This window comes from Cervus elaphus, chromosome 3, assembly GCF_910594005.1.
Source record: "Cervus elaphus chromosome 3, mCerEla1.1, whole genome shotgun sequence".
In the NCBI taxonomy this organism is placed as follows: domain Eukaryota; kingdom Metazoa; phylum Chordata; class Mammalia; order Artiodactyla; family Cervidae; genus Cervus; species Cervus elaphus.
Genome location: NC_057817.1, coordinates 41,409,522 through 41,427,433, shown reverse-complemented (window position 1 = coordinate 41,427,433; position 17,912 = coordinate 41,409,522). Strand labels below are relative to the sequence as shown.

Sequence of the window (17,912 nt, the reverse complement as noted above, 5' to 3'; positions counted from 1 at the left end):
TAACCATATTTAACTACATTTTGGACTTCCCAGTGGCTCATTGGTAAAGAATCTGCCTGCCAATGCAGGGGATGTAGGAGACACGGGTTCGATCCCTTGTCTGGGAAGATCACCTGGAGAAAGAAATGGCAACCCACTCCAGTATTCTTGCCTGGAAAATTCCATGGACAAAGGAGCCTGGTGAGCTACAGTCCATGGGGTTGCAAAGAGTTGGACACCACTGAGCACACACAGCAGCACCATATATAAAATAGATAGTCGGTAAAAATACTCTGTATGACTCAAGGAACTCAAACCAGGGCTCTGTAGCAAACGAGAGGAGTGGGGTGGGGTGGGAGGTGGGAGGGGGGTCCACGATGGAGGGGACATATGTATATCTATGGCTGATTCATGTTGATGTATGGCAGAAACCAACATAATATTGCAAAGCAATTATCCTTCAATTAAAAATAAAGTAAAAAAAGCTCAACATTCAAAAAAAAAAAAACATGGTAGAGATTTTTCTCTGAGGTTTTTTATATTTATTTTCTTTAGGAACTTGGGACTAGTGTCTCAGGACTGCATTGGAAGACACTACATTGCATTAGGCTTACGTCTTGCATCCATTTAATATTTTGGACTTGGTACTTACTATCAGACCCTGAATATGCTTGACACACAATAATTCATAATTTTCCCAAAGCCTGCATTTGCTTCCCACCTTCTGTGAGCTTGCCCACTATAACCATCACTCCACTGTCTGCAATCACTTAGCCTACGCATGAATGCAGCCATCTTGGTCCCCACTATATAAGCAGTCACTATCAAGAAGTATGGAGAAGGAAATGACAACCCATTCCAGTGTTCTTGCCTGGAGAATCCCAAGGATGGAGGAGCCTGGCGGGCTGCCGTCTATGGGGTCACACAGAGTCGGACACGACTGAAGCAACTTAGCAGCAGCAGCAGCATCAAGAAGTATGGGCTTCTCAGATGGCGCTAGTGGTAAGGAATCTAACCGCCAACCCAAGAGACACAAGAGACATGGGTTTGATCCCTGGGTCAGGAAGATCCCCTGGAGGGGGAAATGGCAACCTACTCCAGTATTCTTGCCTGGAGAATTCCATGGAGAGAGGAGCCTGACAGGCGACAGTTCATGGGGTCGCAAAAGACTTGGACACCACTGAGGGACTGAGCATGCATGCACGCATCAAGAAGTATACAGGCTAGAGTGGTTTTCATAAGTTCAGAACCTTCTTGGGATAAAATATCCTGGGTCCAAAAGATTGAACTAAGTCATAGTCCTCATAGGCAAAAAGTCTGAGTGTTAAGACATAGCCCAAGCCCCTTTATTTGATTTTATCCTATATCAGTGTATTTGCTACCTGTTTGGGCTACTGTCAGTGTGACTTTAGTCATATATTTTTTGGTACAAGAATCATTTTCTTGAGGACAAGTTGTAAGCTGTCATATCCTCATTATTTCTTGAAGGCACTATCATGTCTTAATAAAAACTGAAGTCCAGATCTTCTGCTTTCGCATACATTTAGCTGCTATCTGGCATCTAGTTTGCCTTTACTTGTTAATAGTGTCCCAATTTTTATTCAGGTGAACAGATGGTGGGTTTTTAGGGATGCTCTACGGGTGAGGCATGTATGGTTTTAGTTTGAGATAATGTGCCTTATTTTATTACCTGGCCACAAACTGTTCAGGGATGAAGTAAGTAAGTAACTTAATTTAGTCTATAGTCTGGGTAATGGTCTGGGTGAGTGGTAAGTGAGACAAGAAGCTTCGGGATTCTAGGAATCCCACAGAGAACATCTTGGGCTCGTGGAGACTCTCCATCATCTTATGTGCTCACAAAGCCTTCCCACTGCCCCAAGAACTGCCGCTGTATCTCCTCCTTCCTCCTCCTTCCCCTTCCCCCCTCCCCTGCTTTCTCCCCTCCTTTCTTTCCTGTTACTCTCGGTTACTTCCTCTCCTGTCCTCTCTCCTCCCCTTTTCTTCTTCACCCCCTTCTCTTCCTCCTCCTCCTCCTATCCCTTTTCCTTCCCTCCAATCCATTCTGTGGAGTAAGCCATAATCTTACTATATAATCCCCACCCTCTCTATTCCAAAACCTTCCTATTCCCCAGTCTTCTCAAACTTTGCCCAAGCTAAAACCTTCACTCAGCAATCTATGCTGAACTTGCTGAACTGGAAAAGCCTGTGTCTTCTTCTATGCTTCCATTTTCCCTCACACCCGACTTCCCTCTTTCTTAATGTGGTAGCCTTGCGACCTGATGTATATTGATGGAATTCTCAGCACATGTTTGGCTAGAGCCATTTTTTTTTAAACTCCTACCACAGTCTTGACCTTGAGGATATTCATATTTCCTCTTTGTACAAAAATCTGAACAACTTCTCAATTGAGCTTCTGGAACATAGTTAGCATGCTTTAGGATAAACATTCTAATTGTGCTGTCCTCTCCCTGGAATAAATAAACTACAGATTTTCCTGATTATAAAAGAAAGATAAAAAGGAAAAAAAAATCATTTGGGGACAAATGTTTTCTGAAATGCTTTGTGCCAACAACCGGGAATCAGGAAAATAAGAAGGATACATGCAACTTTCAAGTCCTTGATAATTTTTTATTTTAAAATTCATCATCTTAAAGACATCAGGAATAAGTGAGAGAGAAAGAAACAAGTGATCTCTCCTCTGAGCTAGGAAGTCTTAAAAGTTATTTACATGTATATTTTGGAAGTTGGGAGTAGGTTTTCCCAACTTTCCCTGGCTGAAAAAGACTGCAATCATTTCCCCCAATACAGGAAATGAATATTTATTGATACTACTCATTTTGGTATAAATTAAGCCACAAAATAATTCTTTTGTATCACTGCAATATATGTGTGTGTGTGTGTGTGTGTGTGTGTGTGTGTGTGTGCAAACACATACCAATTACTCCACCAAAGTCGTTTAGCAGCTGAAATATCTCCCTTCCACTACATATGTTCCATTCCTAACTCTCCTTTCTGTATAGAATGAACCTTCAAACCAGCTGATAGTTGATTAAATGTTGACACTCTGCTTTTTGAGCAAGCTGAAAATTATTGATTTATTTAAAAATAACCCTACTTCCCTGGTTTTCCTAGTAAATCATCATGTGCATAAGTAATGTAAGTGGATTACAGGAAACATTAGCACTAGCAATTGTGCCAGCTACCAGAGCCACAGCATGGTTAGAGTCTAGACCAAGAGAGGTTAGTGAAGGCTAATGCAGCAAAATTGCCTATTACCTCCATGTCATCATCACCCCAAAGAAAAAGCACAGCTTCTTCATGAATCTCTAAACCACAGATGGACTAAAAGTGAAATGACCTGCCAGAATTCCTCATTGATGCCTTTTATCCTCCATAATATTAAATTAACTCGACAGTACATGACATCAGAAGGTAGAACAAACGTCTTGATCTGTAATTCATAGTGACTTTAAGAGTTGATAACGATGAGTGTATGATGGTCACTAGAGGAAATATCTCTCCCGAGTCTGAGCATCAGCACAGGCATATAGAGATACAGCCAACATCATTAACATCATTTGTCTTCACTCAATAGACACAGTGCATGGCTTTTACCTTCAGAACATGTTACTCATGTAAATGCAGAAAACTTGTCTGAGTTTTTCAAGCAGCAAAATGACCTACATTTTTTTTTTCTTAACAAAAGCTCATATTATGTTCTCAGTTTATGATTTTATTTTGGTTACCAACATTCCTCCCAGACATTTCCCAACCAAAACAAGAGACTCCATTTCACTTGTAGATACCCCAGATGATGGGTATTTCTAGATACTCGAAATGATGGCTGGATCATAATAAATATTAAGTGCATGCTAGTTGAAAACATCAATGAACGGATCTTCGATCCTCCATACTAAGCTGTCATATATGTGGTAGATAAAAAAGTAAAGAAAAGGAACAAAAGCTTATTAATTTTCACTACATTAGGCTTATAGAGAGGTTGCCAAAATACAAACATGGTTTCATTGAATCATCTTGCCTTAAAAGTCAACATATTTGGTTATGTTTGGAGACAGAAATGCAATCAACACTCATTTAGCTAGTGCTTTGTAGTTTTAATGTGAATCCTCCTATCATAATTTTAAACTTGAGAGGGGCTGGAATCCAAATGCTCTGTCAACCTTAGCATAAGTTTATGATACTTCCAGAAATTGGGAACCTCTGGTCTAGGCTACAAACCCTAAGAAGGCAAACAATGGACCCACTACATCACCTTGATTAATAAAAGGTGATGCTTGTTCAGTGATATTAGGAATATTATCCATCAATTACTTCCCAACCATTTTATCTACTTCAGTTAGAAAACTCCCCTCCTTCAACATCACTTCTTCCCTTTCAGGGTCCCTTCATTTCTTACCATTTGAGTCAAGTGACCAGAAGATCTTTAATAAATACGTATATATATATGGGCTTTCCTGTTGGCTCAGTGTTAGAATCCACATGCCAATGTATGAGATGCAGATTTGATCCCTAAGTTGGGAAGACCTCCTGGAGAAGGAAACAGCAACCCACTCCAGTATTGCCTGGAAAGTCCCATGGACAGAGCAGCCTGGTGGGCTACAGTCCATGGGGTCGCAAAAGAGTCAGACATGCCTTAACGACTAAGCAACAACAACAACAATTTATATATAAACTGAGACTCAAGCCAATCTACATAGAGCAAATTATCACAGAAGGCAGGAGGCTTAGTTCAGGATATGATCCAAAAGTGCAGGATATGAACCAACATAAGTAAAGACTTCCTAATACAATTTTTTGTTCAAATTATTAAGCACCTACTATGCACCTTGCATTGGGCTGTGCAGAGAAGATACAGACAGAGTTTCTTATTTTACGGGCCTACATTCAAGAGGAAGCCAGCAGATAATAATCAATTAACAAAAAGGAAACACCAGAGAATAAGAAATGCTATGGTAAATAGTCACTGAGATCCAATGATAACTCATCACCATTCGTTTTCACTTGTTTGAAAGCATCAACCACAGAGGAAAACATCAGCATCAGTTAAATGCAATACTTACCACCACAATCACATTTGCTGCTGGGACTGGGCGGTTTTCCACTTCAAGGTCTTGACCAGCCATGGCCAACAGGTTGAGAGATGTGTCATATGCGGGTTTAGGAAATGCTGAGTTAACAATTTGGTGGTGTTTGCCTATTTGAGCTTCAGAAGAGGAATGGTAGTTATGTTTGTGTGTCTTTTGTGGAGCTATATCCAGGCTCTTCTCAATGTCTTGCGAGTGGTGATAAATGAATGCTGGCTTCCCACTCTTCTTCTGATGAATTGCCAAAAAGTGATCATTATTTCTTGAAAGGCATCCTGAAAGGGGGAAGAAGCAGAAGCAAAAATCAAAGACCTTCTTCACTGAGCTGAATAGATTATCTGATAAAGAGAACTACCTGTTCTTAGAAAGCTTTAAGGCTTGTGAAGGATTTAGATCAGTTACTCTCCATTTTCATCCCTACTCCATTATCCCCAATAAGGAGAACACACTTGATGGTATGGAGGCATGTCGGAGGTTTTGGGTGCACAGAGGTGGGTATAGTTTGAAAAAGTCCTATATTTCAGATATTCTAATGCATCTTTTAGTCAGGAATTTCCTCCTTTATCTAAATGCATGGTTCTAACACCTTGCTGAGCAACTCTTCCTGGATGTCCTACCTATTCCTCAAATGACAACTCTTTATATCATACTCAAGCTTTCCTCCCTTTAATCAATAGCATTTCATACAATTTTTATTTCATACTTCTTTTATCCTGCTGATATTTTATAATCAACTCTGTGTAAGTTTTAATACTTGTAGACTATTTGAAGCTAACTAAGGGCAAAAGTCTGAGTATACTTATTGTGGTTGAATAATAATAAGCATTCTCCCCTTTTTACTTAGTAATATGGCCATCCAGATAAAGTAATACATTCTCTTTTATTTCATCTGTTAGGTAAATATCCATTGACTTGAATAGCTCTTTTATTCTTTTTATCATTGGCCACGGAAGGAAACAGATAACATATACAGGTAAGTCAAAAGAGTATCACTAGGTCACACGCCAATTAGAAAAGCAAACGTAAGATCTTCTATATAAGATGACAAGCAGATTGAACAGATCACAACATGGTAATGGCATCCACGTTGTGCCTAGCAACCTAGGCACCACAGATTTCCCCTCAGGATGCCTATGGCAACAATAAGCTATAAAAATGCTGTCCCCAGAAGATGACTTTCCTCTTTTTATAAGAATTCTGGGGTGCCTTGAATTCTTACCAAATATTTATAGTAGAGAAATTGCTAGTTTTTATAGCTTTTCCTCCCATCAAGCCTCTGTGACCAGCATATATATACAGCACTTTCAGTAATGTTAGTTTACCAATATGCTCTCAACTCTCACTTAGTGATAAGAAGACAGGTAATTTTTTTTTCAGTAAGCTCAGCTTACCATGATGTAATTGTTTGGAAACCATTGGGTACCAGTGACTTTAGGCTTTTAGATCATTCAAATCACAATTAAATTCCATGTGAATTCTGAGACAGTAATAGAAACTAGTCCTCATGTCTTCAATCCTCAATATGCTGAGTAGACTAACTTTTGAGAAAAAGAAATCAAGTTACTTTAATTCACCAACAATGATGATTAGACAGTATGACCTTGAAATAACTGTAAACTTTGTTTCTCTGAATGAAGTAGGAATTCCTCAGATTTGGAAATGACACTGTCATTAGGAACATATATAAATGAATATGGTCTTTCACTGTTAAAATTCTTGCTGTGTTTTATTAATGGAGAATGGTGATAAAATGTATTAGAGATATATTAACTTTCTGACCACAAATGTTTGTTTAAATTTTACTAACAGTGCTTTAATAAATTATATTGTAGTGTCCTACTGTAGGGGTCCCCAGCCTCCAGGATCTAATACCTGATGATATAAAGTAGAGCTGATGTAACAATAACAGAAATAAAGTACACAATAAATGTAATGCACTTGAATCATCCCCAAACCATCCCCCATCAGGCCTGTCCATGGAAAAACTCTTCCACGAAACTGATCCCTGATGCCAAAAAGGCTGGGGACCACTGTCCTACAGTTTTTCTATACTATAGATGAACAGTTTCCTCCCTCCCCTGTTAGAGGACTGAGTCTGATGTAAAGAGCAACAATGGAGTGGTCACCTTAAGGTTAAGAAACAGAATGGAGATACTATTTTTATCTTAGCTGACTTTTTAAACATGCCTCACTTAAAGATGGTCCCTTGTTTCAGAATAGGCATATTGCACACTTGAATGAATTTAGGTTTCTCACCTGGGGGTTGGTTCTCCTACCGAAAAGAGGGATTATAACCCTATATAACAAGATAGTGCTATAGAGATAGGCGTGTTAATTAAAAAATTAACATGCGAAAAAGATTGGAAGTCCTTGCAAGATTTGGGAAGAGAAAAAAGAAAAAAAAAAAAAAAAACATGGTAGGGGATGGCAAAGAGTTTCACCAAGAAAAAGAAGTAGCTCAGAAGATAAGAAAACACAGATTTATGAGAAGGGGAAAACTTAATGAAGAATTGAGAAATTGATCTTCAATCTTTCTTTTTATATGATATCAGGCTTCCCTGATGACTCCGTGGGTAAAGAATGCACCTGCAATGCACAAGACACAGGAGATGCAGGTTCGATCCTGAGAAGGAAATGGCAATTCACTCCAGTCTTCTTGCCTGAAAAATCCCATGGACAGAGGAGCCTGGCAGGCTATGGTCCAAAGGGTAGCAAAGAGTTGGACACGACTGAGGAGCTAAACACATGATATCAATCCCCCAAAAATAGAATACGTGCGTCCAACTAATAAAGCCTCTTGTACAAAAATAGGCCTATAGAGAAAGATGAAAAAAATCTAATTTTAAGTGCAGTTGAAACACAACCAGAATCTCCCAACCCTATCAGTTTTATATGTGAAAATACTCAGTCCTGCCTTGTCCCTGAGTAATAAGAACCAAGTTGGCATCACTATTAATTAGGAACCCCACCAAAGACATTAGGAAAGAAAAAGTTTTTCAAAGTGTTGTGCTTAGATCCCTGCATCAAAATTACCTGGGATATTAAGATTCAGATCTCCATATCTTAGCCTAGAACTACCATAGCAGACTCTCTGGAAAGGTAGCTTACAAATCTAGATTTCTATTCAAAATTTTCTCACATTCCAACTCTGAAGTTGAGGACCACTGAGTTAGTATTTGGGATAAGTTTTATTTTCTTGTCTTCAAATATTACCTCTCTTCATTTCAACATTATGAATATATTCAGGTAAACATTTTGGAAATTTTAAGATTCAGATGCCTATTAAAGATCAAAGTTCAGTTCAGTTCAGTTCAGTTGCTCAGTCGTGTCCGACTCTTTGCAACCCCATGAATTGCAGCACACCAGGCCTCCATGTCCATCACCAACTCCCTGAGTTTACTCAAACTCATACCCATCGAGTCGGTGATGCCATCCAGCCATCTCACCCTCTGTCATCCCCTTCTCCTCCTGCCCCCAATCCCTCCCAGCATCAGGGTCTTTTCCAACGAGTCAACTCTTCGCATGAGGTAGCCGAAGTATTGGAGTTTCAGCTTCAGCATTAGTCCTTCCAAGGAACACCCAGGACTGATCTCCTTTAGGATGGACTGGTTGGATCTCCTTGTAGTCCAAGGGACTCTCAAGAGTATTCTCCAACACCACAGCATCAATTTTTCAGCACTCAGCTTTCTTCACAGTCCAACTCTCACATCCACACATGACCACTGGAAAAACCATAGCCTTGACTAAACAGACCTTTATTGGCAAAGTAATGTCTCTGCTTTTTAATATGCTATCTAGGTTGGTCATAATTTTCCTTCCAAGGAGTAAGCATCTTTTAATTTCATGGTGGAGATGTTGAATTAGAAATTTAATAAGTGTATACTTCATGGTTGGAGAGAGACAGATTTGTGACTCATCCAGTATGGATAAAATTTAAAGCCAAGTGACTGGAGATTCCTTGAAAAGAGAAGAGTATACACAGGACAGAGCTCATGGTAGAATTACAACATTTCGAGTCAAAAAGCTGAATGAAATAGAGCCAACATGACAAATGAGAAGGAATGGTAGTAAAGAAGGAGGGAAACCAAGGAAGAGTAGTTTCTAGCAGATTAAGAAAGAAAATGTTTTAGAACCTGTATGTATTATAAGGTCTTAGAAGCAACTGAAAAATCAATCTTATAGTGATGTCTCTAGAAACTTGAATATAAATGGAATTTCCATGTGTTTCCAAGTAAGATGAGTCCCCCTGAAGACATACTTATAGACTTAAAAATATTAAAAAGCACATGGGGATTCCTGCCATGGGAGATGGTCAGAAGATGAAGTGGGTAGATTCTTAATTAAGAAAGAAAAAAATGAAAGAGAAAATTGAACAGGGCTTCAAAGTAAGTTAATTAAAACATCTAAATAGAAGAGAAAATAAGAATAAGGGATTTGAGGGAAAGAGAACTGGCATGTTTTCAAGTGAAAATCATAGAAATGAAAAATATCATAATTGAAGAAATGCAACACATGGATTAAACAGTAGACTAGACACCACTAAATAGAGAATTGGTAAGTAGGAAAAGTTTAGGTAATAATTCAGAAAGCAGCACAGAGAAATTAAGAGAGGAAATAAGAAAAAGAAGGTTCCTAAGAATAATAATAAGAAGAAGAAGAAGAAAACAATGGTTCCTAAGACCCATACCTACTGGCATTCATGCTCATTAAGAGTGAGTGAGACCTCACTTGTGATGGGATGTACTTTCTGTGATTCGGCTAAAAAAAGATGACTTCTGTGCTGCCAGGAGACTCCTGTTGACTTAAATGAAGCAAGTTGTTGGAGAGGTCCACATGAAGAGAGAGGCTTCTAGCCAAAATCCAAGGAAGAACTGAGGCTCTCAGTTGCAATAACAATTAAGGAACTGAATCCTGTCAGCAATCATGCAAATAAGCTTGGAAGCAAATCTGTCCTCGGGTGAGCCTTCACCTAGGAGCCTAGCTCAGGCCAACACTTTAACTGAAGCCTAACGAGAGACTTTGAAGTGAAGTCTCCAGTAAGCCATGGACAAATTTCTGCCTCACAGAAACTGAGAAATACTAAATACGTATTGTTTTAATTTGCTAAGTCTTATAGCAATTTTTTATGCAGTGATAGGAAACTAATGCCAAGAGACTAAGTGATTTTTTGAGAATAACATGGTACATTGCAAAATACCTTTAATAGCATTTAAGAAATGAAACATTAGGAAATTGAACATTTTTTAAAATTTAAAGAAGGAAGTGATAATGTAAAATTTATATTTCTCAGAGGTCCCTCTGGCTGTACAATAAAATGGACTGGGAGGAAGCAAAAGTAAGTGCAGATGTATGGGGTAAAATATTTTAGACGACAGGAGAATAACCCAGACAAGGTGGCAGGCAGTAGGAGGACAAAGCAGAGGTGAATTCCAGAAGCCTTAAGATACAGGAATTGATGCAAAAATAAAAGGGAATAAATTCAGTAATTGAGTTAATGTTGTAAGAAGGAACGAACAGTGGATATTTAAGAATAATTCTATTTCTAGTTGGCAATTCAACGTATAGGGGTGTCTTTTATTGAGACAGGGAAATGTGATTCTGTAGGGCCTACAATATTTAGAAGCAGAAACATCTAGAAAGAAATTATATTTATATGGAACATGGGAGAAAGTGCTGGACTAAAGATAAATACTGAAAAACCATAAGCATACTCAAGGAAAAGTGAGTGCCAGAATGATGAGACTGCCTTGTGGAATGAGAAGAACTATGAGTCTACAGCAAAGATCCAGAAGAGGCCACACTAAAGGAATGTTTGGTGGGAGAAGAAGAAAAATTAGAGATTGTGGAAGTATGGAAGCCGTGGGAAGAGTGTACCAAAGAGTCTGTGATTGGCAGTGTCCAGTGTCAATGACTGGAGAAGGCAATGGCAGCCCACTCCAGTACTCTTGCCTGGAAAATCCCATGGACAGGGGAGCCTGGTGGGCTGCAGTCCATGAGGTCGCTAAGAGTCAGACACGACTGAACGACTTCACTTTCACCTTCCACGTTCATGCATTGGAGAAGGAAATGGCAACCCACTCCAGTGTTCTTGCCTGGAGAATCCCAGGGACGGCGGAGCCTGGTAGGCTGCCGTCTCTGGGGTCGCACAGAGTCGGACACGACTGAAGTGACTTAGCAGCGGCCTCAGCAGCAGTGTCACTGACAGTCTGCGAGTTGAAACAACTCTGAACACTTGCATAGGATTTACTGACCTAAAATTCATCAATGGACAGCTGACCCTGGATATTCAGAGCACCAGACTCAACATGGAAAAGCTCTGGGTACAGCATTAGAAATACAAAGCTAACCATTCTCCACTGTTGAGTCTTTGAACAAAAATAAAGGAATTTTTAAGGACTTAAAAGGTTAAGGAAGATTCTGAGTCTGGGTAAGATGAAGCAAGCACACTCTGCCTTGTTAACTACAATAAACAGAGCTATAAAATCTAAACAAAATGCATAAAACATCTTTTTGAGGACTCTGAGAAGTAATCAGTAGCAGAGCGATTAGGGACGAAGAACAGAATTCAAAATTGCACAACACCGGCAGTAAGTTTACCGTCTCTCCCTGCCTCCAGGATTCTCTAGCCAGCCCACAGTGTACACCAGAGTATAGACGAGGATAGCTCCAGGAGAAAATGCAACACCGTAATTTGTGAGACGCAGTCAAAGCAGTGCTTAGAGGAAAGCTTACAGCATAAATGTTTGTATTAGAAAAGAAGAGAGGTCTCAAATCAATAATCTAAGCCTCTACTTTAGGAAACCAGAAAAAAAAAAAAAGAGCAAAATAAATGTAAAGTATGCAGAGGAAAAGAAGTTAAGAAAATCAATGAAACAAAAGTGTATTCTTTGAAAACATCAGTAAATTGATAAAGCTCTAGCAAGATTGACAAATAGAGCGTCTTGCAGATTGCCAACACCAGATGAAAGAAAGAATACCACTACATACCCAGCAGACATGAAAAGGATAATGAGAAAATAACTGTGTACAACTCTTTGCATCTGTATTTAACAACTTAGATGAAATGACCAGTTCAAACCCTAGAAAATAATGGAACTCACCCACGATGAAATATGTTACCTAAATTGCCCTAAAATTATAAAAGAAATTGAATTCCTACTTAAGTTTTCTTCTGAAAAAGAAATCTTCAGGATCAAATGGTTTCACTGGCAAATTGAAACACTTAAAAGAAAAAATTAACTTCATTTATACATAACCTCTCCCAGAAAATAGAAGAAAAAGGAACACTCCTCAAAGCACTTTATAAGGCCAAGATTACTGATAACAAAACCAGAAAAAGACCCTACTAAAAAAAGAAAACTAAAGACCAAATATTGCTCATGAATATAGATGTAAAAATCCTCAAGAGCATATTAGCAAATTGAATGCAGAAATATAAAGGATAATATATAACCACGTAAGGCTTATCCTGGGAATGTAAGGCTGCTTTAATATTTAAAAAGCAATCAACCTAATCCATCATATTGACAGTCTAATGAAGGAAAACCATATTATCATACCAACTGATGCAGAAAGAGCATTTGACAAAATTCGTATCAACTCACAGTGAAAAAAATAAGCAAACCAGAAATAGAAGGGAAATTCTTCAAACTTATAAAAGACACCTACACAAAAACTCACAGTTAAGAATAGGTTTACCTTCCCTCTCTTAAGAATAGAGAACCAGACAATGACACTCACCACTTCTATACAATACTATGCTGAATGAAAGTCCTATTTATTGCCAGTAAACAAAGAAGTAAAAGGCACACACAGTAGAGAAGAAAAAACAAAATTGTTCTATTTGTAGAAAGGATGATTGTCTATGTATAAAATCTTAAGGAACTCATCAAAATTTTGGTAGAACAGGTGAGTTTAGCAAGTTAATAGACTGTAGTGTTAACCTATGAAATCAATGGCATTTCTATAAGCTAGGAATGTACAACCGAACACTGAATTTAAAAAATATTTACAACAGTTACAAAAAATAAAATACCTAGGTATAATTATAACAAAATATGTACAGGATATATATACAGAAGACTACAAAATGCTGAGAAAGTAAAACAAGAAGGACTGAATAGACATACTGTGTTCATGAATTGGAAGGCTTTATATAATGAAGATTTAATTATCCCCAACGACAATAAAAATTCAAGCAAAATTCTACACATATAATAGATTGATTCTAAAGTAGAATAAACAATTTTAAATGAAGAATAAAGGTGACAGAATACTACTGTCTAATTCTAGGACTTACGATAAAGATAAATCAATGAGACAGAACAGAGTTCAAAAACAGATTGATGCATGGCAAAAACCACTGCAAGAGTGTAAAGTAATTAGCCTCCAATTAAAATAATTAATTAAAACAGATCCAGAGAAAATGTCACCATTTGATTTTTTTATAAAGATGTAAAAACAATAAAGGATAGTTTTTTCAAAATCATATTGGAACAATCGGACCTCCATTTGTAACAAAATGAATCTCTATACAAGCTTCATAGAAATGAACTTAATAAAGATCACAGATCCAAATATATAAATGTACAACTATAAAACTTCTAGAAGAAAAAATGGGAGAAAATCTTTATAACTAGGGTAGGCAGAAAATTCTTAGAGATGTCACCAGAATTGATCAATTAGACTGGATTGAAACAAAAAAACTTTTGCTCTGTTTAAGACACTGTTAAGAGAATGAAACAGCAAGCTAAAAAGTGGCAAAAAATAATTGCAAATCACATATCCAATAAGGGACTTGTAATGAGAAAAACTAAAGAACTCAAGAAATTTAACAGTAGGAAAACAAAACAAACCAATTTAAAACTAGATTAAAGATTTGAACAGACACAAAATCAAAGATACATGAATGGCAAAGAGGCACATGAATATTACTCCAGTAACGAAATGCATATTAAAACTGTGATCTGATAACACTACATACCTCTTAGAATTGCTAAAATGAAAAATACTAACAATACTCAGATAGTAAACAAACTTTTGCAGCAACTCTATGCATAATTACTCTAAAGTGGAAATAACTCAAATGTCCTTCGATTGATGAATGGAAAGCAAACTGATACATCCATACAATGGAACATCGCTCATCAATTTTAAAAAAATGAATTATTGATCTGCAAAACAATTAGGATCACTCTCAAAGGCATTAGGCTGAGGAAAGGAAGACAGTTGCAGAAATTCCATTTATAGAACATTCTTGAAAAGCAAAAATTAATATTGAAAAGAAAAAACTAGATCAATGATTATTAGGTTATCAGTTGAGAAGCAGGGGGAGTAGCATGAAGGAGTTCTTTGGAGTGATTGAACTTTTCTGTATACAATGTGATTACATGAATCTATAGATAAGTTAAAATTCACTGCACTACACTCCAAATAAAGGCAATAGATTATGCTATATTATGCTTTGTAAACTACCTTTTTCACTCAATACTGTATCAAAACATCTTTTCTCATCACTAAATGCTTATCTATCTCATTAACAAATGATTGATAAATGTACAGAAAGTAATTTCAGAGTGAGGGTGGGGGAAGAAAGCTAGATTTAACTGGATAGAGGATCAAGTGGGAGATAAATGAGAAATAACATGAAAAACAACTCTTGCAACAAACTTCAGTGTGACAAGAGCAGTGTATTAACAGGAAGGGAAAGTGGGATTGAGGGATTGAGGGATTTTTTTTTTTTCACTATAGGAGAGATCTGAGTACATTTACTCTTTAAAAGGAAAGAGCTAGTTGAGGAGGAGTGGTTGGAAATATCACTAAAAGAAAAAACAGATGGAAGAATCAATAGACTGAGCCTCCCCAGAAGACTGGAGGAGTTGGGATCCATAGTATCATCAAGGGGATGAGCCCTGGATTGGAGGGAGGTATTTCTTCCATTATAACATGGGGATACAGGAGAGGCAGGAAGATGAAGGATGTTAATGGGTTTGGCAGTGGAAGTTGAGCAAGTTTCTTCTGACAGCTTCTATTTTCTCCGTGAAGGAGATGAAGCTATCTCATAAGAGAGAGAGGATGAGAACAAAGATTGGAGATTCCAGGAGAATTGAGAAGGACTGAAAAAACAACGTGTAAGGAATGAAAAAGGAAGTAGAAATGAGATAAGTAGTAGGATTCCTCATCTTCACTGAGAGCTCAATGACAATTTTTTCAATTTCTAAGGGACAGAGCTCCCTCACAGAATAGTGAATAGCTTGTCAAAGATACTTAACTGAATTTAAAATAAAAGTACATTTATCATAGGAACAACATTTACAGGACAATAACCAGTTTTGATGGTCATAAAATTCCACAATTGAAATTTCATCCTGGATATGACCCTGATAGTCTCTGAAGAGATCCATAACAAAGGAAAGAGAAAATATGTAAAATCACAGTGTGATTTTATGATTATGTACATTATGATTCATTATTTCACGTTCAACTTTGGTAACTCTGGATGCATAAGGTAGAATGGGCTCACATTTACCCTCTCAGAATAAATCCTCGTATTGCAGCTGTTTAAACCAGTGTCAGTGACTTGGGAAAGGAATAAAGGATGAAACAGTGGTCACCAAAGAGACCTGAAAAAGTGAACAATCAAAAAGGGCAACTTTGTTTTCTGATCATTTTGTAAAAGGACAATCATTGTTTTTCAAGGATTGCCAGCACTTTCTTCTCTAGAAAGGAGATGCAAATGGATAACATCAAGGAAGTCCCTCGGGAATTTCTACATGAGATATGACAAGGTTCTCATTTGCTTTGTAAATGCCTCTCAGGAAAAGTTAAAAATACATAAGTACCAGTAAAAATTTACTTAGAAAATGCCAATTAATAGAACTGAGAAAGGAAAGAAACATGCTTAAAAAAAAAAATGGTTTTAGAGATAAGAGACCTAGATTGTATCTTTAATACCTAACCACCACACCCCATCTATCAGAACTTGAGTTATGGGTCCTCAACCTCTCTGAGCCTCAGTTTTCTCACCAGAAAATGAAGGTGGCTCTTGTATTACAGGTCTACAACCAGATTAGAAATGTACTTTACAAGAGAATACAGTACATTCTTTAAAGAGAGCCTCAATTCAGTTAGATTTCACATGGCGCTGATTTTTCTCTAAAGAGATAAGTTTTTCCATAAGAACAATATAGGACTCTTTGGGAACTCAAAAGAGGATTTTCAGAAGTGCTATCCTTGGATGTAAGGAGTCTAACATGAAAACAACTCTTCCAGTTGTTCTGAAATACTACTTACTACTGTCAATGCTAACCCATGAGGTCACCATGGCACTAATCTCCAGTTAGAAGCACCCACAGTACCAACACTGAATCTTCCTGGTGAACAAATACAGCCTTCTCAAGACGCGGCAACTGAGGTGTATTAGGATAACCTTCCAGGTATTACAGACACTCACTCGTATTAATCTTATTAGCAAGGTACACTAGTGTTTTGAAAATTCCATTATGGCTCTGTCAATATATATTAACATAAAGCTAACTTTGCAATATTCAGGCTGTGTGTCTTAATTATGTTCTTACAACACGTGTTATATTATGTATGCATATATTTGTATGTGTACACACTTGTTTTGTATCCTGATATCAAACAACCAATTTGATAAAAAAAAAAGTTCATCTTCAGATCAGTAAATGAATCATAAAAAATAAAACTGTGTGTGCGTGCGTCCTTAGTTACTTAGTCGTGTCTGACTCTTTGCGGCCCCATGGAGGAGACCTCCAGACTCCTCCATCCCAGGCAAGGATTTCCCAGGCGAGACTACTGGAGTGAATTGCCATTTCCTTTTGCAGGTGATTTTCCTGATTCAGGGATGGAGACTCATATATACTGAGTCTCCTGCATTGCAGGCAGATTCTTTAACCACTGAGCCATTGTTTCTAAAGGATAACAATTATAAATTTTAATTGAATTATTCATATATAAATTTTAAACAATCATGGGCCCTCCCATGATTACCATGATTTACTGAAAGGCCCTCCCTTTCAGTAAAAGAGCTTGTTACCAAGAGAACACTCCCTTCCAGAAATGTTTTTTTCTAAAATCTAGTCTATGCCCTAGTTTCTAGGATATAAACACATAATTCCATGAGGAAGCTCTGTCTTCTTCTAATATTATTTAGATGCTTCAAGTGTTTGACCAATGATATATCTAGTATATCAATAATAAAAATTTAAAAAACACCACCACAGTAACTAGTCTTATTTCTACAGAACTGCTTCTATTTTTTTCTATGTAGGAAAGGACCTGAATCTTACAACAATAAGGAAAGATTTTTATTAAGGCATCTTGTCAACTTTTCCTGCATGTTCTTTGATGTAAATACTCCTTCATATTTCCTCAAATATCCTGTTAGAACTAACGTGGTTTCTACTCCCACTTAGAGCCCACTGTAACTACTCTGGGAGTCCCTCCATTCTTCCTATTTATCTCTTCCATCCAAAGTTGAGCTGCACGACAGAAAACTCTATCTGGGAGCCACAGAAGTAGACAGTCATTTCAGAAAATATCCACTGTGTGCCATGTGCTGGTGGTAAAATTATAATGAAAGGATTTCATGTTTCCTAGTTCTTGTCCAGCTTTAGTAGCCATATGTCTCATTTGATAAATTAGTATTACAGAGTGAAATTTAATACAATTAGGACAGCACCCTTTGGGGCAGTGTGACTAGACAGAAGTCATAAAGAACTGAGATTAAGACCACGGCCTCGGACTCTGCTGGAGGAAGTGAGATTTATGTTGGCTCCACAGAAGCAGTCAGATGCTCCCCAGTTC

The 17,912-nt window shown here is 37.6% G+C and overlaps 1 protein-coding gene across 2 annotated transcripts in view; it reads right to left on the bottom strand.

The window, feature by feature from the left end:
* PTPRR (protein tyrosine phosphatase receptor type R) overlaps positions 1 to 17,912 on the bottom strand; it is a 269,220-nt gene that overhangs the window by 237,435 nt on the left and 13,873 nt on the right. For both annotated transcript variants that reach the window (XM_043887108.1, XM_043887116.1), the window contains exon 2: positions 5,061 to 5,359. In XM_043887108.1, the coding sequence (XP_043743043.1) occupies positions 5,061 to 5,359 (299 nt within the window). The remainder of the gene's footprint in view (positions 1 to 5,060; positions 5,360 to 17,912) is intronic.